This window comes from Planococcus citri, chromosome 2, assembly GCF_950023065.1.
Source record: "Planococcus citri chromosome 2, ihPlaCitr1.1, whole genome shotgun sequence".
NCBI lineage: Eukaryota > Metazoa > Arthropoda > Insecta > Hemiptera > Pseudococcidae > Planococcus > Planococcus citri.
In genome coordinates this window covers 26,144,287-26,171,788 of record NC_088678.1, presented here as the reverse complement: position 1 = coordinate 26,171,788, position 27,502 = coordinate 26,144,287, and the positions used below count along the sequence as shown (strand labels likewise).

The window sequence follows — 27,502 nt, the reverse complement described above, 5'->3', positions numbered from 1 at the left end:
ATAATTATCTAGAACTACCGAAATGCTTTAATCATGTATAGACATTTCAAAATTTACAAAGAATTTCATTAAATTTCCAACTAATCGATCTACCTAATAGAAATTTCCTAGAGTAAGTATAGATGAAATATTTTTTGAAAAACACCACCAGCATGAAGCATGACGTTTTTATACACAAATCCCACAAAAACTATCATATCTTCGCCTTGGAATTCCTGTACCGATTTGAAGGTGGATAAACCCTTTATAGAGAATTATTAAATGAAAAGGGGGGGAAAAAATCATTTTTTATTACCGAATCAGCACAATTTTGAAAGATAAAAATCTGACAGATCAATCACGAAAATGAGGTAGATAAAGTAAACGAGAATACAATTAAAAAACTGAACTTCGAACTTTCAAATAGATATCTGAGAATATCTTTCAACACTGCCTCCTTTTTGCTGACTGTTTTTGCATATCAAAATATACCACGAAGTACATACACCAATATTCGTCACTTCGTCGGATCGAATGAATCTGATGGAAGAACATTGTTGTCCATTTCAACCAAAGTGATAGGCGAACATCAACGCACAACTTCAAATTTTCATACTAAACCAGCATCAACAGCCATTGCATAAAATATGGAGGATTTCTTTTTCAACAAAACTTGCGGAGAATCAAATTCCACCAAATATCCTCTATCAAGTACAATGATTCTATGCACAGAAATTATAATGCACTAGTCAGATAGCAGAAAATTAAAAAATATTCGAGTAGGTCTAATTACCTACTCAACATCGGCTTACTTATCATAATCCATGATGGTATTCAATCGATGAGCAATAGTCAGCACAGTACAGTCCATGAATTCGTTTCGAATTGTGTTTTGAATCAAATCATCAGTCTCTAAATCAACAGCAGCTGTTGCTTCATCCAAAATTAAAATCTTCGTTTTACGCAATAAAGCTCTCGCCAAACAAATTAGCTGTCTCTGGCCAACGCTGCCATTTTGATTTCATCATCACACAAAGATCTAGGATGATGTAAAAATAATACGAATGAAAATATGTACCTGAAATTTTCACCTCCTTCGGCGATTTCGTATCTGAGTGCATCGTCCAAACTTAAAATATACGACTTTAGATGAGCCAACTCCAACGCACGCCATATCTCGCTATCGGAATGATCACCAAAAGGATCCAAATTCATTCGTAATGAGCCAGCGAATAGAATTGGTTCCTAAATTAGGTACATAAAAATATGAAAAACATCAGTACTGCATCTAGTCATATTTGATTCACAATTAGGTATTTAAAAAAAAAAAAAAAAAAAATACCTGCGGAATGACCGTAAGCCTAGAACGAAGAGTATGTAATCCGAGAGTAGCAATATCGATCCCATCGATCAAAATCCTACCACCGGCAGATTCTAGGATTCTGAATAAACTCAAGGTCAACGATGATTTACCAGCACCGGTTCTACCAACGATACCAACCTTAGAAAGAGAACAAATTATTGTAGTAGGTATTTGATTGTCTGACTGAACCATCGACCTTTTGGAGAATGAAAGGTCGATGGACTGAACTACCTAATCCTTCGATCGCGAACAATCATTGAATAACCTACCTTTTGACCATCCTGTACGGAGAAAGTAATACCTTTCAAGGCTAATTCCAAACCTTCTCGGTATCTGACTTTGAAATCTTGAAAATCTATTTCTCCCTTTGAAGGCCAGCTTTTTGGTATTGATTCGTAGGGGACTTTCCAAGCGGCTTCTTGTGGTTTTTCACTATATTCTTTGATCCTTTCGACAGAAACAATGCTCGTCTCTGTATTCGAAATTTTGAATATTGACCAACTCAGTGTCACAGTAATCTGAAAAAAAAAATAAAGATGACAAACGATTCATAGATTAAGTGTAGAAGGTTTAGGAGTCGATGAAAAAAATACATAGGTACTTGAAAAGTGTATCCTACGGATAAACCAACAATTCCGGGACTAATAGAATCTCTTTCTAATACAGAAAACAAAGCGGCGAAAAATATAACCAGATTGCTAATAGTCTCTGAACGAACCGAAAGCCATCTAAGTGATTTGAAAACAATATCAATACCGATATTTTTTTTATTCGATCAAGGAAAATTGGGGAAATTATATCAATATCTAGGTTTATTCGTTTTGCGTAGGTACCTACTAACCTATTTGAAATAAGATTAAGGTAATAACTCCTATGATTATGGTCCAATTTTTCTTCCGACTGCTTGATGAATTTTTCTGTGAGACCATAAGCTCGGATCAACTGTGCACCTAAAATATTTTTTTCAGACTGTATTTCCAACGCCAAATAATCCAATTTTTCTGTTTTTTTTTTTTTTTTTTTTAGAAATTTATGTTTATGTCGTGAAGAAGATTTGGATTTGGAAAATGACTCAAAATGAATACAAAAACGGTGTACAAAATTGAAGAATCAAATACCAAAAACGATCCGTACTTTAAAAACAAACAGTTCACATTAATTCGAATCTTACCAACGAAGGTTTCAACAAAATGCGAATACATAGGAGATCGTGATATCGACTCTAATCGTTTCAGTTGTCTCGACGTAGCCACATAAAATCTCTAAGAATTGAAAAAAATACACAATTCTCGTTAGAAAATTCATAATATAAGACCGATTTTCATTTTAAAGCCTTGAAAACTTACTTGAGCAAGACAATAAAGTACAGTAATAGGTAAAATAACGGTAACAAAAATCGGGGTACAGCAGCTGACGATGAATAGGTTGCATATTACCTACAAAAAAAATCAATTTAATTTGATTTTAATCCAGAAACCATTTCAAGCATGGAAAATCACAAAATGATGGGGAGTTTTCTTAATGTTGATTTTAATGGAGTGTAAATTTTTTGAACACTTACGTCGCCAATGCAGAAATACACTCCAGCAAGTAGATCAGGAAAAGAACCATCTACCAGATCGATATCGCTGGAAAACCTGGATAAAATACGACCACCTGGTGTCACATCCATGAATGAAAGTGGCAATCGAAAAAGATTGTGCAGCAATAAATTATGTAAGACTTTGGCACTAATACAACACCCCACTCGAATAGCGATATCTGCCATAAACTCTGTAACACCTGTAACCAAAAAATCAAAAATACGTAGTGAAGCAAATAGGCCTATGTTGAAATGAATGCCCCAAAACTGCACATGGTTGGTCTTATGTTCATTCGCACCAGCTTTGCCCTTTGCCTGTAGAAGTTAGAATAGTTGCAGATTCAAGCTTCTCATAAAAATCAATCACTTTTCCCCTTTAAATTATAGGGGAGTAAGTAAGTACACATAACTTTTTCGAGATCGACTGTTTGATTTTTTTTTCAAATAGGAGGTTTGTTTGACCATTTCAAATTTATGAAAAAAATACACGAATTTCATAAACTTGGAGTGCTCGAAAAAACCCCTGAGAAGTTTCAAAATGTGGCTTAATTTCAAAAAAAATAAATTTGCAGCTTAGTCGAAACGAATGAGAAATCAACCAACAGTAGTTTTGGAACCCTCTCCCCCCGCATAATCAACAGGGAGAGAGAAATGAGGGAATTTTATTTTTTTTACCTACTTTTACTAAATCCTAACGAAACATAAACCCAAAGATAAAAATCCGTTTTACTAATATTTTGAGTGCCTTCTGAAGTAGTAACATTTGCATCATCGGTCCATTTTGTCAGCCACATACTCGAAGCGAAAGATAACACTTGAAGAAAACAGTTTGAAAATATTATCCCAAAAGTCATGAGGTATCCGGTGGCACGTATGTAATAAGCGTAAACATCTCGACTCGACTAAAACATAAATTTTCATTATGAAAAAAAAATTATCAGCACTTGAAATTAAATTACAAGAGAAAAGAGAAGTACAATATTACTCACATTTCCCGTTTCAGCGAGCTCGACTTCGATCAACTTTTGTCCAACAGCAGAGATCTCCTTCCCCTGCTTAGTTGAACGTTTTCTAAACGACCCACCAGTCTTCGAGTTCACTGACCGGGCTGATTTTCGTCTGTAAAAATAAAATCATAATAAAACTGGAATCGGGAAAACTGGATCGAGTTGATGGTACAATAACTACCTCATTTCAAACTCTGCAATATCAGCCTCACAGTTAACCGACATCTGCCTAACGTATTTATCATAGGTTACTTTTTTCTCGGCCAGAATATCTTTCAGTTCACCCAACTCTGCGTAAAATACAAAAAAAGGTAATCATTTCGAAAAAAAATCAGACCAAAGATATTCTAGGTAGTAATTCAACCAACCTTCTACATCAGATTCCAAATTTTCTTCTAAATAAGTAATCAAGAATTCGGAGAAGTCCCCTTTACTGTCGAGTAATTCCTGGAACGTGCCACTTTCTGAAATAGTGCCATCCTTAATCACGACGATGAAGTCAACTTTGGACAAATGTGTGACGCTGTGAGTTACCAAGACACGAGTCTGTGAATTAAATAGAAAGATGAGCCGTAAAAATATCTGCACATAAATCATCGACCGCTCCTATATACCTACTTCTACGATGGAATAAAAATACCTACTTTATTTTTCAGTAATCCATTCGGACCAATCACTCGTTCGAATACATGTTTACCAACTTGCGAATCTACTGCACTCAAAGGATCATCTAAAAGATACACGTCAGCTCCATAATACACCGCTCTGGCCAAACTGAGTCTTTGCTTCTGACCACCGCTCAAATTTATCCCCTGAACAGAAATATTGGTTAGCTTAGACAATTACAGACTCTAAAACATCGTCAACTGGATTTCAAAATCAAACAATTCTCACCTTGACTCCAATTTCTGTCAAATCACCGCCAGGAAATGTTTCCAAATCTGGTTTCAAAGCACAAGCTTCCAGAACCCTGTCATAATATCTGCCTTTGACAGCTTCGCCGAAAGTAATGTTATCTTTTACGGTGGTATTCAGGATCCAAGCTTCTTGTGGAACATATGCTACAGTACCCTGGACAAATATATTCAAATTTGAATCACTAAAAAAAAATGAATCGAGTTTTCTGAGTTAAAAAAAGTAAGTATTTCCTTACTTTGGTATTTACAGCACCGCATAGTTTATACATTTCACCAAGAAACGCAGAAAGTAATGAACTTTTACCAGAACCTACTAGTCCGACGACAGCTACCAAAGCTCCTTGATCGATTTTCAGATTGATGTCACGTAAAGTAGGAATTGCTTCACTTCCTGCCCATGAAAACGTCCCATGTTCGATAACCAGGACTTCAGCTGCAGTAAAAATACACAAAAATTATTCTTTCATATACAACGAGCAAATAGGTAAGTACCTACTTTGAAAAAACTCACATCTGTCATCGTGTGTAACATCATTGGAGTTTAAATCTTCGCAATTTAAAAATTTATTGATTCGTTTGATCGAAACACTGCTCTACAAAAAATTCATATTCAATTAAAATAAGTTATCAACACGAATTCAAATCAAAGTAAGACAGAAAGTTTCAACATTAATCGAGGTTACCTGCACCAAATTCGATATCATTGGCGATACAGAGAAAAATGGTATTTTCAAAATACTAAACAATGCCAAAGATACGAAAACAATTTTGGCATTAAGTACATTTTTTTCGTCCGATAATACATATACAGCGAAAGTGACAACATATACCTAAAATAGAATTGAAATAGATAGGTAGGTAGGCTGGTTGTAATAGTTTTTGGTAGCCTATTAATTTAGGTAGCATATTATTTTATTCGTGCAGAGATATTTATTTTTCAATTACCTACCAAAAAAGAAGTGGTAGCCCAAGTAAACGTTGATATGCCAGTCAAGTATGCTTGTTTCTTCAATATCTTCATATTTTCATCATTTCGAATTGATAAGACTTGTTTTTCAAAACTGGGTTCCCATGCGTACAACTTCAACACCTGATAAGTGAACAACAGAAAAAAATAAGTAAACAACTACGTTTCACTCATTTTTACAATGCCTAAGTCGACTAGTAGGTAGGTACAGTAAATTTGAAATACGATGTAGGTGAACAAAAATTTCATTTTTATAAGAAATTTAAATTCAAAATAATTTTTTTTTTACGATTGGTCGCAGTTTCATTTTGAAGCCTTCAAAGAATTTTCGAACTATTTGAATTCATTTAACCATTTATGAATATTTAATTAATCAACAACAAATAAAAAAACAATGCTATTAACTCATAGGTAAATTCAAAATACCTGTTGGTACCTACTTTGATTCCAATGAGTATTTGATTCATTAATTTAATTCTGCTATCTTTTTTCTTCATTTGCTCAAATTGCAATGTCTTTATCTGAGAACCTATATAGCTGTTGATACCGATTGAAATAATCATGACGACAAAACTCGCCAACACACTGGGACCTAAAAATATAATATTGAAAAAAATATTTTCCAAAGAAATGCACATGACATGAAACATAATCAAAAGAAAAAGAGATTTCGCTTAAAATCATTGAAAATTTCTTACCCAAAATTTGCCATAAAAAATACAACGACAGCACCATTTGTAATGGAGTCGAAATTAATAAATACGAGTATGATAATAGTTCGACAAATCGACTGGCATCTACCGATATCAAGTTCACTATTTCGCCAGTAGTGAAATCTCTTCGAGCGCCATTTGATATGCGTAATGCCTATAAACGTAAAATCCTAATTTTAAAAAAACACAATAATCTTATAATATTTCAAAAAAATTAAATTCGTCACCTTTTTATAAATAACTGAAATTAAACAAGTTCGTATTTTAATTCCAATCGTGTACATTATATCTTGATATTGTGCAGATAACAGGGTTTGAATTACAGCTGCTAAAAAAAGTGATGCTACGTATAGGTATCCTTTCCACATGGGTTCTTCGCTGCCCACGAAATCGATCAATAAACTGTTGAAAAAAATTGAAATGCATAAAACTGTACTCAACTTTTTATTTCAAAACTGACAGTTTGGTTCGAATAATTTTCTCTTCACCTACCTCAATATCTGGGGATTAACGAAGACGAAAACGTCGAGGAAAATTTTCAACAAAGTCCCTTTTATAAAAGTACAACCAAACGTTCGGCATAACGCAGGTACAACTGACGCGTCTTTATTTTTGATTTCATATTGGAGCCCATCGAAACTATATCGGCCACTTTCACGTTTAACTTTTATACTGAAATCAGCATTTCTAAAAAAAATAATCTATTTGCATATTTCAGAATGATATTACAATTAGATAGATCATTATTTTTAGAAAGTAAAAAAGTTTAAGACAAAAGGAATTAAAATAGGTAGGTTTATTATTGATAAAAAAAATAGATTTATCAATCAACCTTTGTATTCCATTTCATCGTTTGCTTTTTTTACTGAATAAAAATAGGTAACTATACTTGAGGTAAATTACTTTTTGACTTTTCCTAAAGATTTCTTCCACTGTTTTTCAAATTTTGGTACGACGTATGCTGTTGAAATTGAAGGATCTAAATTCCACAGATCTTCATCCTCCAACGATTTTCTGTACCCTTTCCAAACCAGTGGCTCAAACCATGCGAATAGAATTTGAGACAAGAATGAAGACTGGCTTCTTGGACATTCATTCTGTAAAAAATACAAACAAAAATCTTACAAAGGAACCTTGTCAACTCGTCTTCTTCGATTTGGCTGAAATTTGGCTCACTGAATGTTCATGTCACGAACATCTCAGATTCAAATTTTCAGCTGCTGAAGGTGTTTACAATGCTTTCTGGAACGATTTTAGGGTGCTGGAGAAAAACTAATTTCTATTGGAGACTTTTAAAGCGACTTCAAAATGGTCACAATCGATTCTTTTTTATTTTTTGGAGAGGAGAGTCAATTTTAGGGTAAAGACGAAATTTTAGACAGGTTTTTCCAGAAATATGCGGTACTGGAATTTAAAAAAAAAGAAATGTCCACCAAAAAAATTCTCTGAAAAAGAATTGAACTTCCGCCAACCCACCGGTTTTAAAGGAAACTATTCCTGAACAAATCTATCAAAAATCAGAAATTATTTTGCACAAATCAAAGTTCCCAAAAAAACTTGGATAGAAATAAATTTGGTAGAAAAAAATTAAAAATTGAGAGGAACATTCTTAAAATTAAAATCTCATTACGTAATCATCGGAACGGTATTTTTAGAAAACAAAGGAATGCACCCTCTCAATCTGCAATTTTTCTCTACAAAATTTATAATTCTATCAATTTTTTTCTGGGAACTTTGATCTGTGGAGGCTGTCCGATGATAGGTCAGCGAAACTTCAGATTTGGATACAACCAAGTCCCATTAAAAAACATATTAGACGGAAGTGTTGCCTATTTTTACATTTGAAGGGGCAAATTGCGTTCTTCGAAATCAATAGTCAACATTCAAATTTGATTTTAAAACTAAACAAATTATCACATATTTTGGCCTATTTTGCAAATTGAAGAGGTTATGAATGAATTTCAAGTTTGTAAAATTAGTAAGTCTAAAAATGAAAAAATTTTGTTATGATCAATTTTTCCCAAAAATGTACAAACAAAAATTTAGCCACTGAGTTTCATTTTTTCGATCACTGGAAAGGTTATAAAATTCAGCTTTGGCTCATAAAATGATGAAACTCGAGAAAAAATCGAAATCTGATCAAGTCGATTAGATGTAGAAGTGCAGAAAACCAAAAATTTGATTCAAACTTATTTTTGGATCACCGAAACATTTGTAAATCAAGTAGCTTCAAGCAATTTTGAAGCATATGGTGGATTTTTGAATTTTCAATTTCTCAAAAATCTCATCGACGTCTCCAAATAATTCTTCAATTTGGAATTCTAAATTTAAAAAAAAAAAGAATTCGAATTTCTTCTTTTTAAAAAACGCATTGCATTCTTGAGATCGAAGGGTATTTTTCAGATAGAAAAACAAAAATTAAATGACTTTAAAAGCATAATAGCCATTTCCTAGACCGCTTTGTTACCTTAAAAGGTAATAAACTCTCAAATATGAAGTAGGTACTTAATACAAACCTTATCAAACGGACGAGGTAGGATTCGTGGGCGTGAGTCAGCAAAACAATTCAAAACAAACACTACCACAATGGAAATGTAATAAATTACGTAGGAAACAAATTCCATTGTTTCGAGTTTTCCTTCCTGAAAAAATCGAGTAAAAAACATTACATGGAAATTTTATTTTTATAAAATATCCGAGGAAATGTAACGCTTACCATGAACCATTTTTGTCGAAATTCAGTCCGACACTGAGGGGCTCCAAATAAGGCTAACAGCAACGAGAAGAGAAATAATACAGCAGACGATCTTCTACCAAATTTCACATTGGCATACGTTAATCCAAGAAACAGTATCTGAAAATGAATCGTTTCAGATTAGTCAAGTTTCAAATTAATTGTTTTCTTTTCTACGTTTTTACGATCAGTACTCACCAAAGTAACAAACTTCACCAAAGGAGAATAAAAATCAACTGAAGAAGGAGATAAATTGAAAATCACGTAGTGTGCAATATCTGTAAGAGTAACAGCAGCCGAAATTATTATTGCAATCTGTAAAAGATTTCACAAAATACATTAAATCAGAGTTAAAGACGAATTCTGTAAATAATTTTCATTAAATTATTACCAATTTTGCGATGTTATATAAACTAAAAGGTATATCAGATGTTTTTGAACGACAAATATGGTAGATTTCTAACGGCGAAAGAATCCAAAGAAATGTACAAGGAACCCAGACAAGAATAGTTTTTTCGAAACACAATGTCAAATCAGGATCATCTGTATCCCAAACAGTTCTTGAATCCTGGAATAATACAGCAACGAATGTTTCTTATGGAAGAATTTCCAAAACGAATACAAAACCAAAATTTCCAACCTATTGGAGAAAAAATTGATCATTCGATCGGTTCATCACTTACCCAAAAACTCGAACCGCAAAATTCATCCATCGTGTCAACGAAGCAAAAACCAACAAATTTAAATACCTACCAACTTATAATAACAAAACATCACGATAACCCTACAGGGGCCCAAAACAACGCAATAATGATAACAAAGAAACTTCAAACTAAATGCTAGGTATCGTTTTTTTGCCAATTTAATGGATTCAATAATTGTATTTGTAAGTAGCATATCTGTAAAATGTACCTATAGGTACCTAAAGCAAAATACCCAATGAAAAAAGATAACGGATTTTTTCAAACACTAGAGTATAAAAGTGGCCTTGTATCGACATAAACATCGCAAAACTTAAGACTGTAAACTTTTATCTGAAATTTGAGTTGTAACAAACTACTAACAATGTCGAATATATGCGATACCTTTACCTACCTATGTATTCAATATACCTACAAGCGAGGAAAATTTTCAGAACACGCTGCATGCAATTTTTAACAAATGTCAAGGCTGCATTCGAAACAAGGGCACGTTCGAGATTCAAAAGCGATAAATAAAACACGTAAATTCATAATAAAACAATTTCTTGGTAAAAAAATTCAAATAGGTGAACTGCGTGGTGTCTTTTCGTGCGTTCGATTCAATATACCATCGGATCGATGCAATTTCGCAAAAATCGTCTGCAAAATGGAAGCGAAGGAGTTCCAAACACAATAATATGGAATTCTCATAGTCATAACAAACCAGCATCAACAGCCATTCCATAAAATACTGAATTTTTCGATTCCAGTAACACGTGAGGAGAATCGTATTCCACCACATATCCATTATCGAGTACTATAATTCTAGGTAGGATAAAAATCACACTCGATTGATCAGAAACATCGATTTAAACATGTCAATTATTGGATTGGGGACTTTAGCACTTACTTATCGTAATCCATTATGGTATTTAATCGATGGGCAATTGTCAAAACCGTACAATCTGCAAATTCTTTACGAATTGTGCTTTGAATTAAGTCATCGGTTTCTAAATCAACCGCAGCTGTGGCTTCGTCCAAAATTAGAATTTTTGTTTTACGCAGCAGGGCTCTGGCTAAACAGATCAGCTGTCTTTGACCGACGCTAAAATTTTAGATTTAATTTTTAAAATTATGTTTTTAATGTAGTAAAGACAGAATTGACACATTCGTACCTGAAATTTTCACCTCCTTCGGTAATTTCATGACTGAGACCATTATTTAAACTCAAAACGTAGGGTTTAAGGTGGGCTAATTCTAATGAACGCCATAAACTGTCATCGGAATATTCGCCGAAAGGATCTAAATTTATTTTTAGCGATCCGGCGAACAGAATTGGATCCTATAAGGAACAGAAATAATTTTAAAAAATCAATTATTCCACACGTTGTTATCGGAGTTTTGTAATTTTTCATCATGTTTACAAGAATCGCTATTTTAAAAATTACCTGAGGAATAATAGTCAGTCTAGAACGAACGGTGTGCAATCCGAGAGTGGCAATATCGATACCGTCAATCAAAATTTTACCTCCAGCAGATTCGAGGATTCTGAATAAGCTCAAAGTTAACGATGACTTTCCAGCTCCAGTTCTACCAACGATTCCCACCTAGAGTAGAAAATACAGGTTTTTATAGGTACATGAGAATAGAGCCTCCATGTTCATTTTGAAAAACATTTCAAAACTTCAAAGTCAAACTGATTTTGTATTATGATTTATGAGAAGAGGGAAAAACCAAAAAAACCACTTCAATTGACAGATATATTCAAGACCTGACTGCATAAGCCCCACAAACTCTGATCCTTAGAGTCATAATTTAATTAATAAAAACAAATTAAAATTTACGTTTTTTCCACAATTATTTTAAGCTGAATATGAATAAGAGTTTTCAATCATTTTGTAGGATCACATTTTCAACAAAACGGAGCCATCACATGTAGTCGGGGGGCCTGCATAAGGATCCATTGCATCGCCCCCCGCCGATCCCCTGGGGCAAATTTTTTCTCAAAAGGGTACTCCTAAGGAACATTTCTAGCCGTTGTCCTAAAAAAAAAGTGGCCCTACTTACAAAATGGCGGCCATTTTGTTGACAAGTCAGCCGAAATCGCGGATTTTGCGTTCCAACATAGGACTTGTACAAACATTTTTAAACCGTACAAAGGTAGATCGAAAGAACAGGCAAAAATTCATCACCTGTCAAAATTTCAAGTGTTTAAGTGCCTTTTTCGATTTTTGGCGAATTTTTGAAAATCAAATTTAGGCCAAAAATAAGGGATAAAATCAAAATGTTACCAAATTGACCTAGAGAAAGCTAAAATTTGAGATATACCCTATTTTTGACCTGCCAAATCGATTGGAAACTGTTTCAAACCATTTTGAGCAATTCTGGAGCCTCCAGCAGATTTTGAAACTTGAAATTCTCACAAAACATCAAATGGAATTTCATCACGCTACGAAGTCGACTACAGGTGGATTACAAGTCGTTTTGGAGCCTCCAGCGACTTTTTGAAAATTCCTGGAGCCTCCATGAGATTTTTGAAACTTTAAATTTTCACAAAATTTCATTAAATGGCGATGGAAAGCTAAAATTTATTTTACACTCCAATTCTAACACCCTCTGAAGACTACTTCAAGTGGGTTCAAGTCATTTTGGTGCCTCCAGTGGCTTTTTCAAAATTCCTGGAGTCTCCAGCAGATTTTTAAAACTTGAATTTCAACGAAATTTTATCAAATGCCGTTGGAAGGTCCAACTTCATTCTGAAAACTAATTTCAATACGCTATGAAGTCGACTGCAGATGGATTTTAAGCCGTTTTGGAGCTTCCAGCGACTTTTTAGAAAATACTGGAGCCTCCGGTAGATTTTCGAAACTTCAAATTTCTTCAAAAATTCATGAAATGGAGTTGGAAAGTCGAAATTTACTCTGCACAGTACATGCTAAAGTTAATTCGGACAGATTTTGTAGCATTTTTAAACGACTGACGTTTCCGAAAAGGCGCAGGAAGCTTCAAAATGGATTGGAACTGCCTGAAATCCATTTTGGAATAATGCCAAAAATAGGTTCTCGACTGAATTTTATCTTTCTACCTCAAACGGAGGCGGAAGCGTGAATTTTTAAAATTTTCGAATAAGTATGAAATCGATGCACAAGAATAAGTTTCAAACTGGAGTACACCGATTTAAAAAAAATAACGGATACTTTACCAGTCATGAAGGTCATTAACAAACACCAATCTCGAGCACGCGTGCTTATAAGATTATTAGAACAGGTTTTATGGCGTTTTTTGGAAAATCGAAATTTTCAAAAAGTAGCTAGAAGCTTCAAAACCATTTGAAACCATCTGCAGTCGATTTCATATCATATAAAACCAGTTTGCGGAGTAAATGTCGGCTTTCTATCTCCATTTGATGAAATTTTGTAAAAATTCAAAGTTTCAAAATTCTCCTGGAGGCTCCAGGAATTTACAAAAATTCTCTGGAGGCTCCAAACAGACTTGAACCCACCTGAATTAGTCTTCAGAGGGTATTAAAATGGAAGTGTAAAGTAAATTTCAGCTTTCCATCTCCATCTGATGAAATTTTGTGAAAATTTAAAATTTCAAAAATCTGCTGGAGGCTCCAGAACTACTCAAAATGGTTTGAAACAGTTTCCAATCGATTTGGCAGGTTAAAAATAGGGTATATCCCAAATTTCAGCTTTCTAGGTAAATTTGGTAAAATTTTGATTTTCCCACTCATTTTTGGCCTAAATTTGATTTTCAAAAATTCACCAAAAATCGAAAAAGGCACGTTAGCACTTGAAATTTCAATCGGTGATGAATTTTTGCCTGCTCTTTCGATCTCGTTTGTACGGTTTGAAAATTTCGCGCAAGTCCTATGTTTGAATGCAAAATCTGTGATTTTGGCTGACCTTTCAATCAAAATGGCCGCCATTTTGTTACTAGGGCTACTTTTTTTGGGGACAACGGCTAGAAATGTTCCTTAGGACTACCCCTTTAAGAAAAAAGTTGTCCCAGAGGATCAGCGGGGGGGGGTCCAGTGCAATAGATCCTCATGCGGCCCCCCCCCAAACTAATGAGTCAAATACCTCTTTTAATTAATACATAGGACATTAATTACTTTTTGACCGCCATCTACGGAGCACGTAATCCCTTTCAAAACCAGCTGCAAGCCTTCTCGGTATCGAACTTGGAAATTTTGAAAATTTATATCGCCTTTCGAAGGCCAGTTTTCTGGCACTGATTCATTGGGAAGTTTCCAAGCGGCTTCTTTCGGGATTTCACTGTATTCTTTGATCCTTTCAATGGAAACGATGTTGGTTTCTACTTCAGAGGACATATACACGGACCAACTCAGTGTCAGAGCAATCTAATGAAATGATGGAATGAAAATGACCGAATAAAAAATACACATATTCGAGCGAGCAATGAACACATTGATCGGAAATTATAATGATTCAAAGTGCTTACTTGTAGAGTATAACCTATAGATAGGCCTGCAAGTCCAGGACTTATGCTATCTCTATCCACTACGGCGAAAAAAGAAGCGAAAAATATAACCAAATTGCAAATTGATTCTGTACGAACCGAAAGCCATCTAATTGATCGAAAAATAAGCTTAAATAATTATACATTTCATACACTTAGACATGTTAAAAAGTGAATAGGTTCTCTATACCTATTTGAAACCACATTCAGATAATAACTCTGATGATTCAGATCTACTTTTTCTTCCGACTCTTTGATAAATTTTTCCGCCAGACCATAAGCTCGAATCGACTGCGAACCTGTGAAAATTTCACGAATATTATTTTCTTCGCTCATGACTGAAATTTAAAATCACACGAATCTTACCAACTAAAGTTTCAACGAAATGTGAATATATAGGCGATCGTGACACCGATTCCAATCGTTTCAGTTGTCTCGATGTAGCGACGTAAAATCGCTATTGAAAAACAAGTGCAAGTCAGATAATGATTATTATTTCAAATGAATTGTTTAAATTACAGTTTAGTCGAATCTTACTTGACAAAAATAGTAAAGAGCAGCAATTGGCAAAATGACACTAATGAAAATCGGAGTACTGCAGCTGACAATAAATAGAGTACAAAGCACCTGGAAATTTAGCAAAATATGTATTCATCAGACTGAGACTTTCAATATGTCCTGAAAGAGACATTTCATAGAAATTCCAAAAAAGCGCTTACATCACCGAAGCAAAAACACAACCCAGTGATCTGATCAGGAAGAGAACTATCCACCACATCGATATCTTTGGAAAACCTCGATAAAATACGTCCTCCTGGTGTCACATCCATAAATGAAAGTGGTAAACGGAAAAGATTGAACAACATTAAATTATGCAAAACTTGAGCACTGTTCCAACATCCAATGCGAATAGAGATATCGGTGAAAAATTCTATAAAACCTGCAGAAAAATCACTCGATTCTCATTATGACTAACGAAGTTCGTACAAAGCGTAATATATTTCACAAGGCTGAAATTTTAATTTTTCGTACATTTGCTCAAACCCATCACAGTGTAAATGGAAAGATAATAATCTCTTTTGCCAAGATCTTGAGTTCCCTCCGGAGTAGTGGCATTCTTATCGTCAGACCATTTCGACAGCCACATACTCGAAACGACGGACAATCCTTGAAGTGCACAATTTAAAAATACGATGATAAACGTCATGGAAATTCCAACTGATCGGGCGAAATGAACGTACACGTCCCAGGTTATCTAAAATACATACGAATATGTAGGCATATCGTTCAAATAAATAAAAAGCTATAAAGACAGAAATTTAAAATCGAAAAACAAATGCTACAACTAACAGTTCCTGACTCAGCATGTTCATCTTCGGTCAATTTCTGTCCTGCGACGGGTTTTTCAATATTTTTTCGTTTCCTAAGAGACCCTACACGTTGACTGTTCATTGACCTCTGTCTATAAAAATAAAAACCACAATAAAATCGCAGGAAACGACCTCACATAAAAAATATAATATACCTATTTCTAGTTACCTACCTTTTGAATGACCCAATCGATCCGCTTTCACTTTTCAACGAATTCTGCCTCACGAACAGTTTCTCACTAGTGATGTTTTTCTCGACTAGAATATTCTTCAATTTATCTAAATCTGCAAAAATTATTTGACGATTAAAAATTGCTAATAATTTGCGATAATTTTCAGTAATTTACAATTATAATTAACCTTCTTCGTCAGCTTCAGAATTTTGTTCTAAATAAGTGATCAAAAATTCGGAGAAATCTCCTTTATTTTCGAGCAGTTCTTCGAATGTGCCTGATTCGGAAATACAACCATTTTTCAGGACAACGATAAGGTCAACTTGAGATAAATAAGTCACACTGTGAGTCACCAAGATACGAGTCTGTAAGAGAAATTTGTACACAGAAAAAATGAGTCACATGATGTACGAAAAAATGGACCATATCCGAGTAAAATAAAATAGGTAACCTTATTTTTCAACAATCCATTGGGGCCAATCACTTGTTCAAATATATGTTTGCCAACATGTGAATCAACAGCACTTAGAGGATCATCTAGGAAGTAAATGTCAGCTGCATAGTATACAGCTCTGGCTAAACTAATCCTTTGTTTTTGACCACCACTCAAATTTATCCCCTAAAAAAATAGTTTAAAATGAAATAAACTACAAAATCATACCACATCATTTGATCATTCAAATCCTAATCATTCACCGAAGATGAAAGGAGGGGAAGAGGGACTCTCTTAAAACTGACCTTAAAATTTCGACTTTTGTTCAAAAATCGTAAACAGAAATGTTTAAGATTGAAAATCAAAATTTTTTCAAAAATGGTCTTGGAAAAAAATTTTTAAAGTAAAAATTATAAACAATGCAATTTTTTTAAACACTTCAAAAAAAATGAAACCTATTGAATCTCTAATAATGAAATTCTCGATTCTTACAAGGGAACCTCTTGAGGTGTCACACTTCCATTTAAACGGGACTGCGATTTTTGGAAAGAGCATAGTCTAAAACCCCCAAAACCAAATTTTCAGCTGCCCAAGTTCATTTTTCAATTTTTGGCGAATTTTTGAAAATTCAAATTTGACTGTTTTTGGCGATTTATGCTTTTTTTTAAAAAGTACGTACTTGATCAATGAAAATGGTCAAAATAAGTCCCAAAACTAATATTAATTACCCAAATCCAAATTTCACCATTTCCAGCCATTCTGGAGCCTCCAGCGCGATTTTTCAATTTCTCCAGAATTTTGAATTTGCTCCAGAAGGCGTGAATATGAAGTTGGGCAGCTAAAAATCGAGTTGTATATTACACTCGACCTGTTTAACGAGTTTATCCACATTTGAGCCGATTTTGAGAGTGACACCTCAAAAGTGGCTTTTTGACCAGCTTTTTTCAAAATTAAAAAATCCAAAAAATCAAAAGATAACCGTTATTTGAGAGGAAATTTTTGAAATTTGCTCCAGAAGACGTGAATATGAAGTTAGGAAGCTGAAAATCGAGTTGTATATTACACTCGACCTGTTTAACGAGTTTATCCACATTTGAGCCGATTTTAAGAGTGACACCTCAGAAGTGATTTTTTGAGGTGTCACTCTCGCTCGAAAACGGCTGGAAATGGTGAAATTTGCGCTCCGGTGGTTAATTCTTGAAGAAATACAGCGATTTGCGCAAATTTCAAAAATTTCTTCACAAACGGTTATCTTTTGATTTTTTTGGATTTTTTAATTTTGAAAAAAGCTGGTCAAAAAACCACTCTTGAGGCGTCACTCCCAAAATCGGTTCAAATGTAGATAAACTCGTTAAACAGGTCGAGTATAATACACAAATCGATTTTTAGCTGCTCAACTGCATATTCACGCCTTCTGGAGCAAATTCAAAATTCTGGAGAAATTGAAAAATCGCGCTGGAGGCTCCAGAACGGCTGAAAATTGTGATATTTGGATTGGGGGGTTGGTTTTTGACAATATACAGCCATTCAAGTGAATTTCGAAAATTTCCACACAAACGGTTATCTTTTGATTTTTTTGATTTTTTAATTTTGAAAATAGCTGGTCAAAAAACCACTTTTGAGGTGTCACTCTCAAAATCGACTCAAATGTAGATAAACTCGTTAAACAGGTCGAGTATAATATACAACTCGATTTTTAGCTTCTCAACTGCATGTTCACGCCTTCTGGAGCAAATTCAAAATTCTGGAGAAATTGAAAAATCGCGCTGCAGGCTCCAGAATGGCTGGAAATTGTGAAATTTGGATTTGGGTAATTAATATTAGTTTTGGGACTTATTTTGACCATTTTTATTGATCAAGTACGTACTTTTTTTAAAAAAGCATAAATCGCCAAAAACAGTCAATTTTGAATTTTCAAAAATTCGCCAAAAATCGAAAAATGAACTTTAACAGCTGAAAATTTGGTTTTGGGGGTTTTAGATTATGCTCTTTCCAAAAATCGCAGTCCTGTTCGAATCGGAGCGTGACACCTCAAGAGGTTCCCTTGTTAGCCAATATTGATTGGAAAATTATAAATTTTACAAATTTGGGCTCCGCAAAAATACAGTGGGACGATTGAAGTAAAATCATGATTGAGACCCTAAAAGCCCAGAGGCAGAGGAAAGCTTAAGATCCAAAATTTTGTAAAATGCAATTTAGGTATCGAAATGTAGATTTTCGGAGAGGCTGATTTTGAGTCTGAACCCATTTGATCCACAAACCAACATTGACTCTTTCATAGAGAGGTTTGATGCTCAATTTGACGTCTAAATTAGAATGGATTGCATTTTTTCAAATTTTGAACTTTTGAGCCCTCTTTCTAAAGCATCCAATTTTGATTTTGGGTCAAATGAATTCTAGAATCATAATCATCAGCGCCTTCAAACACCTATAATTCAATACCCATGCTGAATTTTTCAAAATTTTGAGCCTCATACCTCCCTCTCGAGTATTCAATTTCGATTTAGGGCTCAAATGAATTTCTGAATCATAATCACGTGCCTTTGAAAACTCATAATATTCCATATACAGATTGTACTTTTCAACTTTTGGACCTCAATCCATTCTCTGTGATTGTATGGAGGGGGCTCAGTTTTGATTTCAAAATCAGAATATGCGTCTTTGAAACCCAAAAATTCGCTACCCACACAGAATTTTGAAATTTTGGGTCCCAAACTCTCCTCCAGGAAACTCAGTTTTGGGTTTAGGGTCAAACGGAGTTCAGAATCGAAATCAGCGACCTCAAAAACTAATATCTCATCATCAATCATCACTTTTTTAAGGATAATTCGAATTGTTTTCATTTATGCCCCTTTCTTCTGGGGTTAAAATAGAGAATAATTCCAAATGTGGGAACGCTCCATCAACAAAAAGGACAAAATCAGAAACCACACGACCAATAATTCAATTTCTCAACAAAAAAAAAAGCAAAACGATCACTTTAAATTTACTTTTTCACCGATTTCTGTCAAATCTCCGGCCGGTAATATTTCTAAATCAGGTTTCAAAGCGCAGGCTTCCAAAACACCATTATAGTACAAGCTTCTGGGCGCTTCTCCAAAAGTAATGTTATCTCTCAGAGTAGTATTTTGAATCCAGGCTTGTTGAGGTACATATGCTACAGTACCCTTTGAAAAAAAACAATCCAATATCAAAAATTCAAAAATAGAACATCGATATTTACGAGTAAAAAATTATATCAATCTCTGCTCACTTTGGTATTCACGACGCCGGATAATTTATACATTTCACCGAGAAATGCAGAAATCAAAGAACTTTTACCAGAGCCAACAGGTCCAACGACTGCCACCAAAGCACCAGAATCAACTTTCAAGCTTATGTTACGAAGAATAGCAGACCCTTTAGGTCCTTCCCACGAAAATGATCCATTTTCAATAACCAAAGTTTCGGCTGAAAAATAACTAAAAATTATAGGAATTTATTTTTTCAAAGAATCGACGACTTTATACTTACAATGTAGGTATTTTTTAATACTCACATCTATTTTCATGGGTAACACTGCAGAGGTTTAAATCTTCGCAGTTCAAAAACTTGTCAATTCTTTTAGTGGCAACCACACTCTGTAAAAATCGTAGGTACATAAATAACAAATTTCAAAAGTACATACAATTATAGAAATTCAGGGATTCAAAAAAAAAAAATACCTGCACTAAATTAGATAGAAACTGCGGCACCGTCAACAGAGGTAATTTCAATATATTAAATAATGCCAGAGAAACAAAAGCCACTTGAGCATTCAGTACATTTTTATCACTCGTCAATACGTATGCGGCGAAAGTAGCTAAATAAATCTGAAAAAAATGAAGAAATATATTAATTTGAATAGTTTATCAGCTCATTTTTTATATTTTTTCCCCTTTTTATTTTTTTAATGAGATATTTCAATTACCAAAAATGTAGTGGAAGACCAAACAAATGTTCCCACACCACACAAGTAGGCCTGTTTTTTCATAATTTTTATTTCTTCATTTCGAATCGCCAGCACTTGTTTTTCGAAACTAGGTTCCCATGCGTATAATTTCAAAACCTGAAACATAAGCATAAAATTAGTAAAACAAGTTACTACCCGAGGTTTCATTCAAATTGCCTGATAAATCTGTGAAAAAAGATTTTGAAAAATGACAAAGCAATTTACATTTCAAAACTGTCAAAACAAAGTGATAATAATTATTTAAAGTTTCTTCAACAACGGGCGTTCCAGGAATTTCATGAGCCACCAAATTTACCAGACGCAATAGGAAGGGGGAAGGTGGAAGGTAGAAGGTAGGTACTAGGTACGTTGTGTATATGTAATCGAGTAAATTCCATTATCACCATAATTGTGCACTGCATTTTCACCGAATATAAATTTTTAAAATTGAAAAAAATGAAAAAGTAAGGGTTACCAGCTCAGATCACATTTTCAAAGGTTTAAATTTATTTCGAGTTGTTCATTAAATTCAATGGGCTGAAAACAACGTGTCAAAAGTATAAAATTTGAATAGGTACCTACTTTGATTCCAGATAGTATTTGGTTCATTAGTTTAAGTCGATCATCTTTTTTATGCATTTGCTGAAACTGCAAAGATTTGACTCTTGAGGCGACATAGCTATTGACTAGAATAGAAACCATCATGACAGAGAGACCGGCCAATACGCTGGGACCTAGACATAATATTGGAATTTTTTTTTAAAAAAATTTTTCTATAAATAGGTAGGTCTTTTCTACTGCAAAGTTGAAACTGAGAGGATTTCAATTACCGAGGATCTGCCATAAGAAATATATCGATAATATGATTTGCACCGGAGTGGAAATCAACAAATACGAAAATGAGAACAAATCAACGAATCGATAAGCATCAACAGACATCAAATTTACCATTTCACCCACAGTAAAATCTCTTCGAGCGCCATTTGAAACGCTCAGAGCCTGAAAAATGCAAAGTGAATTCAAGTAGTCAGTTTACAACACGATATCAGATCATCATATTCAAGGAAAAGATCATTTCATACTTTTTTATAAATAATGGAAATTAAACATGTACGTATTTGAAGTCCAATCGTATACATTATCTGCTGATACTGCGCTGACAATATAGTTTGAATTATAGCAATGATAAACAATAATACGGCAAACATATACCCTCTCCACATAGGTTGATTGCTCCCCATGAAGTCGATCAATGAACTAAACAAATGAAAATTATTAAACAACATTTATCAAAAAATGTCGAACGACTAAAATATTAGGTAAGTATACTGAATGATTCTGTTTCGGTCACCTCAAAATTTGTGGATTCACAAATACAAACACGTCGAGAAAAACTTTCAGTGAAGTTCCCAATATAAAAGTGATACCGAAAGTTCGCAATAAGGCTGGAACTATGGACGCGTATTCGTCAGCTCGATCATTCAGTTTGTACTTGACTTTGTTGATGTCGTGTTGTTTTTTATTTTCACACTTTATCTTGATTTTCAAATCTGAATTTCTGAAACACAACCGGCGAGTTGGTAAATAAATAAATATGTAATAGACATTTGAAAATAGGCGAGTCATGTGGGAAAAAAACAGAAAAAAACGACGATGTCAAAACAATGGGCAAAAATTTTGGATCTCTATCATCGCTCAAATGTTCAAAAAGTCAAGACTTTCCAGGGGAAAAAAAAGTGATTTTTACGTTTCTAGGGAGATAATCCACTACATTATCTCCCGCTCGCTAATCGCTCGGTGGACAAACTAGCGATTTTCTCCCTTAAAAACGTAAAATATATTATGGAACAAGGGAGATACTTTGATCTTCAACCATTTTGAGTTACTTCCCTCGCTTCGCTCGGGAAATAAACCTCAAAATTTGTTGAAAATCACATTATCTCCCTAGTTGCATAATCTACTCTTTTTCCGCGAAAATTCTTTATCCATACAACATTATCAGCATTGATTTTTCAGCTTACTATGTCATTTTAGTCATTGTTAGATACTTGAATTTTAAAAACGGAAACCCCTTTTTAAAAAAAACTGCAACCAAAGAAAAATTGCTGTTGATAATTTTTATGGGTAAAAAAACGTTCGTTCTAAGCAACATTAGGTACTTACAATAAAATCTTTTTCGGAAAAACTTTTAATAGGTATTCATAAAAAAGTTTCAACTTCTTTCCTAAAATTATGAAATTTTTTGAAAACTTTCACAACTTCAACTTCCACTCCAATGATAAAGAGCTAAAGTAATTAGAAATTCCAAAAAAATGTCGAGACTTTCTTCTAGGAGGAACCAGTTCATCAAATTTTTTACAGAAGATCAGAAGAGGACTCGTGAATTTTGTACTTAAATCATCTTTGCAGTCGAAAAAGGAAGTTATAGATCCACTATACAGTCCACAGAAAAAAATTCGACTGCCCAATCGAAAAATTAATAGTGATGCTATACCTAAACGTTTGGAATTGTTAAAATGAGAATTTTCATTCACAATATGATCCAGATTAAAAGGGGAAAACATCGTGTTTGAGTTTTTTTTCCCAGTTGAAAAAATTTGATAGTCATTTTTGGTTCTTCCTGAGGCATTTGGAATTTCTGGAGAAAATTGAAAATTCGTTGAAGGCTCTTAGAACGGCCAAAAATTGATACCTAGTTTTCGAAGAGGGGAAGGGGCTCGATTTCGAAATGAAGTAATAATTATACGTAATTCGAAGTACATAGTTTTTGTTCCAAAAAAGGTATTTCATGTAAAAGTTGAAAATTGCCATAAAAACAACTTTAAAAATTTTTTCAGCTTTTTAAAAATTATCTAAAAATGAACTTTAGCAATTTCAGCTTTGAAAATTTTGGTTACGAGGGTTTTAGGATATGCTGTTTCCATCTATTTCGATTTCGTTCAAATCATGATGATGTTAGTTGAAAAGATTTTTCTCGTTAGCTCAGCTCAACACCCCTCCTCCCCAATTCACCAAAAAAATTATTTTTCCCTCTGTGTTTGACAAGGGAACCTCTTGAGGTGTTACCCTCCGATTTAAACGGGACTGCGATTTTTGAAAAGAGCATAGTCTAAAACCCCCAAAACCAAATTTTCAGCAGCCCAAGTTCATTTTTCGACTTTTGGCGAATTTTTGAAAATTCAAAATTGACTGTTTTAGGCGATTTATGTTTTTTTTAAAAGTACGTACTTGATCAATGAAAATGGTCAAAATAAGTCCTAAAACTAATATTAATTACCCAAATCCAAATTTCACTATTTCCAGCCATTCTGGAGCCTCCAGCGCGATTTTTCAATTTCTCCAGAATTTTGAATTTGCTCCAGAAGGTGTGAATATGAAGTTGGGCAGCTAAAAATCGAGTTGTATATTACACTCGACCTGTTTAACGTGTTTATTCACATTTCAGCCGATTTTGAGAGTGACACCTCAAGAGTGGTTTTTCGAGGTGTCACTCTCGCTCCAAAACGGCTGGAAATGGGTGAATTTGGGCTCCGGGGGTTAGTTCTTGAAGAAATACAGCGATTCGCACAAATTTCAAAAATTTCCTCACAAACGGTCATCTTTTGATTTTTTGGATTTTTTAATTTTGAAAAAAGCTGGCCAAAAAGCCATTTTTGAGGTGTCACTCTCAAAATCGGCTCAAATGTGGATAAACTCGTTAAACAGGTCGAGTGTAATATACAACTCGATTTTTAGCTGCCCAACTTCATATTCACGCCTTCTGGAGCAAAGTCAAAATTCTGGAGAAATTGAAAAATCGTGCTGGAGGCTCCAGAACGGCTGGAAATTGTGAAATTTGGATTTGGGGAGTTTGTTTTGGACAAAATACAGCGATTCGCGTGAATTTCAAAAATTTCTACACAAACAGGAAACTTTTGATTTTTTGGACTTTTTAATTTTGAAAAAAGTTGGTCAAAAAGCCACTTTTGAGGTGTCACTCTCAAAATCGGCTCAAATGTAGATAAACTCGTTAAACAGGTCGAGTGTAATATACAACTCGATTTTTAGCTGCCCAACTTCATATTCACGCCTTCTGGAGCAAATTCAAAATTCTGGAGAAATTGAAAAATTGCGCTGGAGGCTCCAGAATGGCTGGAAATGGTAAAATTTGGATTTGGGTAATTAATATTAGTTTTGGGAATTATTTTGACCATTTTCATTGATCAAGTACGTACTTTTTTTTAAAAAAAGCATAAATCGCCAAAAACAGTCAATTTTGAATTTTCAAAAATTCGCCAAAAATCGAAAAATGAACTTGGGCAGCTGAAAATTTGGTTTTGGGGGTTTTAGACTATGCTCTTTCCAAAAACCGCAGTTCCGTTCAAAAGGTTCCCTTGTGAGCTTTTGTTCATTTCTATACGCAAACCCTGCTCAAATTCAAATAAGAGTTCTGGTCAGTTCAAAGCACACGTATTTGCCCAAACTCCAAAACTGAGAAATTACATATAAGAAATTCCCATTCGTTCTCCATAAATCGATACAAGCAAAAAACATTTCAATGTACTTGCTTTCCAATTTTCTCCAGAGTTTCTTTCCAATATTTTTCAAATTTAGGAACGATATTGGCTGACAAGATTGAATAATCCAAATTCCACAAGTCTTCTTTCTGCAACGACTTTCTGTACCCTTTCCAAATCAGAGGTTCAAACCATGTGAATAACAATCGAGACAAAAATGAAGATTCTTTTCTCGGGCATACATTCTGTGGGGAAAACCAAACATCATAAGTATAGATATTATTTGAAAATTTTCAATTAAATCATCTATACGAGTACCTACACATATTAGGTATAGGAATATTAACGTCTATAAAAATTTTAGGAAACCAATGATTAGACACTACGAGTAGATATACTTACTTTATCAATCCTACGAGGTGAAATTCGAGGAGGTGAATCAACAAAACAGTTCATTAGAAACACTGCCAAAACGATGAAATAGTAAATCATATAGGAAACTAATTCCATCGTCGCATTGAGTCTCTCGTTCTACAAAAAGAAAAGTTCATTTTAATCATCAAAATAATAATAAGCAGGTAGACAATAAATATTAAATCCCATTTAAAAAGACATCATTCAGCACATGTTTGGACACATGTCATCAAACTCACTTTTGAAGACCACGTTGATCGAATTTCGGTTCGACATCGAGGGATTCCACATACCATTAATACAAAAGAAAATAAAAATAATACTGCCGAAGATCTTCTACCAAATCTCATATTGGAGTAAGTCAATCCTAAAAAAAGTAACTGAAAAATGCACATTTAAAATCCATTTGTCAGACAATCATACCTACCAATGTGTTAACAATATTTGTAAGGACTTACAAAGGTAAAAAATCTGATCAACGGAGAGTAAAAATCGACCGGATAACAGAAAGGGGCCAACAATACATGATTCAGAAAGTCCAAAACAGCTTGAGCTGCTAAAATGATTATTGCCACCTGTGAACCATTCAAAAATTATAACAAAGATACTCACAATTTGCAATTAGGTAAGAAGAGTGGCAAGATGAAAGTAAACCAAATTTTTAAAACTCTAAGATTATCACGATGACATAATGAAAAATTTTCGCATTCTAAAAACTTAATAATGTTTAAATTTTCTTCCTTTTGCCTCAGATTTGGTCTCGGCTCATTTCTCTCCCCTCAAATATTTTTTAAAGGCCATGCCATTTTACTACAAAAAAATCGAAATTTTTTCAAAACCCAAATGGACTACCTTTTTACTCCTCAGTGTGAATTTAATTCGACCCTAAACTCATTTTTGAAAATTTAGTTATTCTTGAGAAATGTTTACAAAAGGAACTCTACAAAACCACACGAAGGGCATAAGTCAGATAAGTGATTAGGTAATTTTTCCTTGTACCTATGTATTATGTAGGCACCTATGGTTTTATTTTTCACCGTTAGCTTTGTTTTTCACTTCCTTGTAAACAATAGTCAATTTCAGAACATTTAGGTGCCTACTGGTCAATTACACAACAGGTAAAATTATGAACATTTCATGTTTTCCAACCTAAAACATTTAAATTAAGAATTTTTATCTAATGTTTTAGACGCAATTTTCGAATGATTATCCGAAAAAGTAGATAATTCATGAAACGAATTTTGTGTTTGTTCGTTCGCATTTTCAAACAACTGTGAGATGATAAGAACGTAACGGAAATTTTTAATTTCTGGTTATAAAATTCAAAGCGACGAAAATTTTGGAAAATAATAAAAGGTGGTACAATTGATTACTTCAAAATACTCGTAGAAAATAAAAAACGATGGGTCAACGACCTACATTTTTCCATAATGACAAAAAAACTTCAAATCAACTCGATTCGATTTCCAATTTATATTTCTGATATCATCTCAAAATTTACTCATCAATAAAAATCAAAATATGTACTGGCTCATTGACTTAAATTCGAATTAATCAACGATAAAACAGCTAGTTCTCATCAGCCTCCTAACATTTTTAAATAATTGTCAAAATATATTCCATAATTTAAATACATACATTTCAAAGTAATGGAAAAAAGCTGCGAATCAAATGATAATTGATCAAATTCGTAGAATACAATAAAAACCAACACTTACTAATTTCACAACATTATACACATTGAAAGGTATATCGAATGATTTTGACCGGCGAAGTAGGTATACTTCAAAAGGGAGACATATCCATAGAAACGCACATGGAACCCACACGAGAACCGTTTTCTCAAAACATAACGACAAATCGGGATCATTCGTGTCCCAAACAGTTTCCGAATCCTAAAAAAAATTATCGTTAAGGATCATACTTGATAAATTCACTGAAATATCTTGAATCAGATGTTCCATTCTATGCATAATCACGTGTTTTTCTGATACCTAACAATAAGGTAGGCTTATTAAATAAAAAAATTCGCTTACCCAAAAACGAGAACCACAAAATTCATCCATCGCCTCGGCGAAACACTGAACATGCGAGTAGAAGTGAAATAATAAAACTTGAAACAACAAAACACATTGTGATAGCCCCACTAGGGTCTAAATGACAGCGTAAAGATAACAGTTCTTCACGAACTGCCATATCTCCTACATTACCTCTAAATT

The 27,502-nt window shown here is 34.0% G+C and overlaps 2 protein-coding genes across 3 annotated transcripts; both read right to left on the bottom strand.

Moving 5' to 3' along the window:
• Positions 1-38: 38 nt before the first annotated feature.
• Positions 39-10,292, bottom strand: LOC135835217 (multidrug resistance-associated protein 1-like). The gene is made up of 30 exons (XM_065349386.1): positions 9,946-10,292; positions 9,654-9,830; positions 9,461-9,577; positions 9,245-9,382; positions 9,045-9,170; positions 7,432-7,625; positions 7,021-7,215; positions 6,756-6,930; positions 6,514-6,682; positions 6,256-6,407; positions 5,798-5,938; positions 5,532-5,678; positions 5,360-5,441; positions 5,085-5,281; positions 4,826-5,002; positions 4,576-4,743; positions 4,300-4,477; positions 4,113-4,221; positions 3,914-4,043; positions 3,604-3,826; positions 2,904-3,124; positions 2,689-2,778; positions 2,514-2,604; positions 2,184-2,292; positions 1,944-2,070; positions 1,612-1,860; positions 1,322-1,480; positions 1,058-1,224; positions 792-986; positions 39-701 (listed from the first exon to the last, which is right to left on the bottom strand). Exons 1-30 carry the CDS (start codon positions 9,973-9,975, stop codon positions 590-592), a joined length of 4,545 nt encoding a protein of 1,514 aa, XP_065205458.1. The 5' UTR covers positions 9,976-10,292; the 3' UTR covers positions 39-589.
• Positions 10,293-10,489: 197 nt separating this feature from the next.
• On the bottom strand, positions 10,490-27,415 carry LOC135835216 (multidrug resistance-associated protein 1-like). Of its 2 annotated transcripts, XM_065349383.1 has the most exons (30): positions 27,320-27,415; positions 27,002-27,178; positions 25,742-25,858; positions 25,523-25,663; positions 25,272-25,400; positions 24,921-25,114; positions 21,725-21,931; positions 21,456-21,630; positions 21,204-21,372; positions 20,956-21,107; positions 20,353-20,490; positions 20,108-20,254; positions 19,942-20,023; positions 19,657-19,853; positions 19,394-19,570; positions 16,422-16,589; positions 16,158-16,335; positions 15,971-16,082; positions 15,778-15,889; positions 15,460-15,682; positions 15,147-15,367; positions 14,965-15,054; positions 14,794-14,884; positions 14,618-14,726; positions 14,410-14,536; positions 14,060-14,308; positions 11,391-11,549; positions 11,118-11,284; positions 10,853-11,047; positions 10,490-10,767 (listed from the first exon to the last, which is right to left on the bottom strand). In XM_065349383.1, exons 1-30 carry the CDS (start codon positions 27,347-27,349, stop codon positions 10,656-10,658), a joined length of 4,545 nt encoding a protein of 1,514 aa, XP_065205455.1. In that variant the 5' UTR covers positions 27,350-27,415; the 3' UTR covers positions 10,490-10,655. The 2 variants fall into 2 exon arrangements, with proteins under 2 accessions (XP_065205455.1, XP_065205456.1); XM_065349384.1 differs by lacking the exons at positions 27,002-27,178; positions 27,320-27,415 and adding an exon at positions 26,136-26,218.
• Between the last annotated feature and the right edge of the window lie 87 nt (positions 27,416-27,502).

Excerpts from the sequence above, each read along its gene's own strand:
- LOC135835216 (XM_065349383.1), bottom strand. The coding sequence starts at position 27,349 with ATGGATGAATTTTGTGGTTCTCGTTTTTGG. Across the intron at positions 14,537-14,617 it reads CTGAATGTGGTTTCAAATAG|ATGGCTTTCGGTTCGTACAG; the intron begins GTATAGAGAACC and ends TCGATCAATTAG. Across the intron at positions 11,048-11,117 it reads GAAGGAGGTGAAAATTTCAG|CGTCGGTCAAAGACAGCTGA; the intron begins GTACGAATGTGT and ends CTAAAATTTTAG.
- LOC135835217 (XM_065349386.1), bottom strand. The coding sequence starts at position 9,975 with ATGGATGAATTTTGCGGTTCGAGTTTTTGG. Across the intron at positions 6,931-7,020 it reads GTTAATCCCCAGATATTGAG|TTTATTGATCGATTTCGTGG; the intron begins GTAGGTGAAGAG and ends TTTTTTCAACAG. Across the intron at positions 2,293-2,513 it reads TTTTGTTGAAACCTTCGTTG|GTGCACAGTTGATCCGAGCT; the intron begins GTAAGATTCGAA and ends AAAATATTTTAG.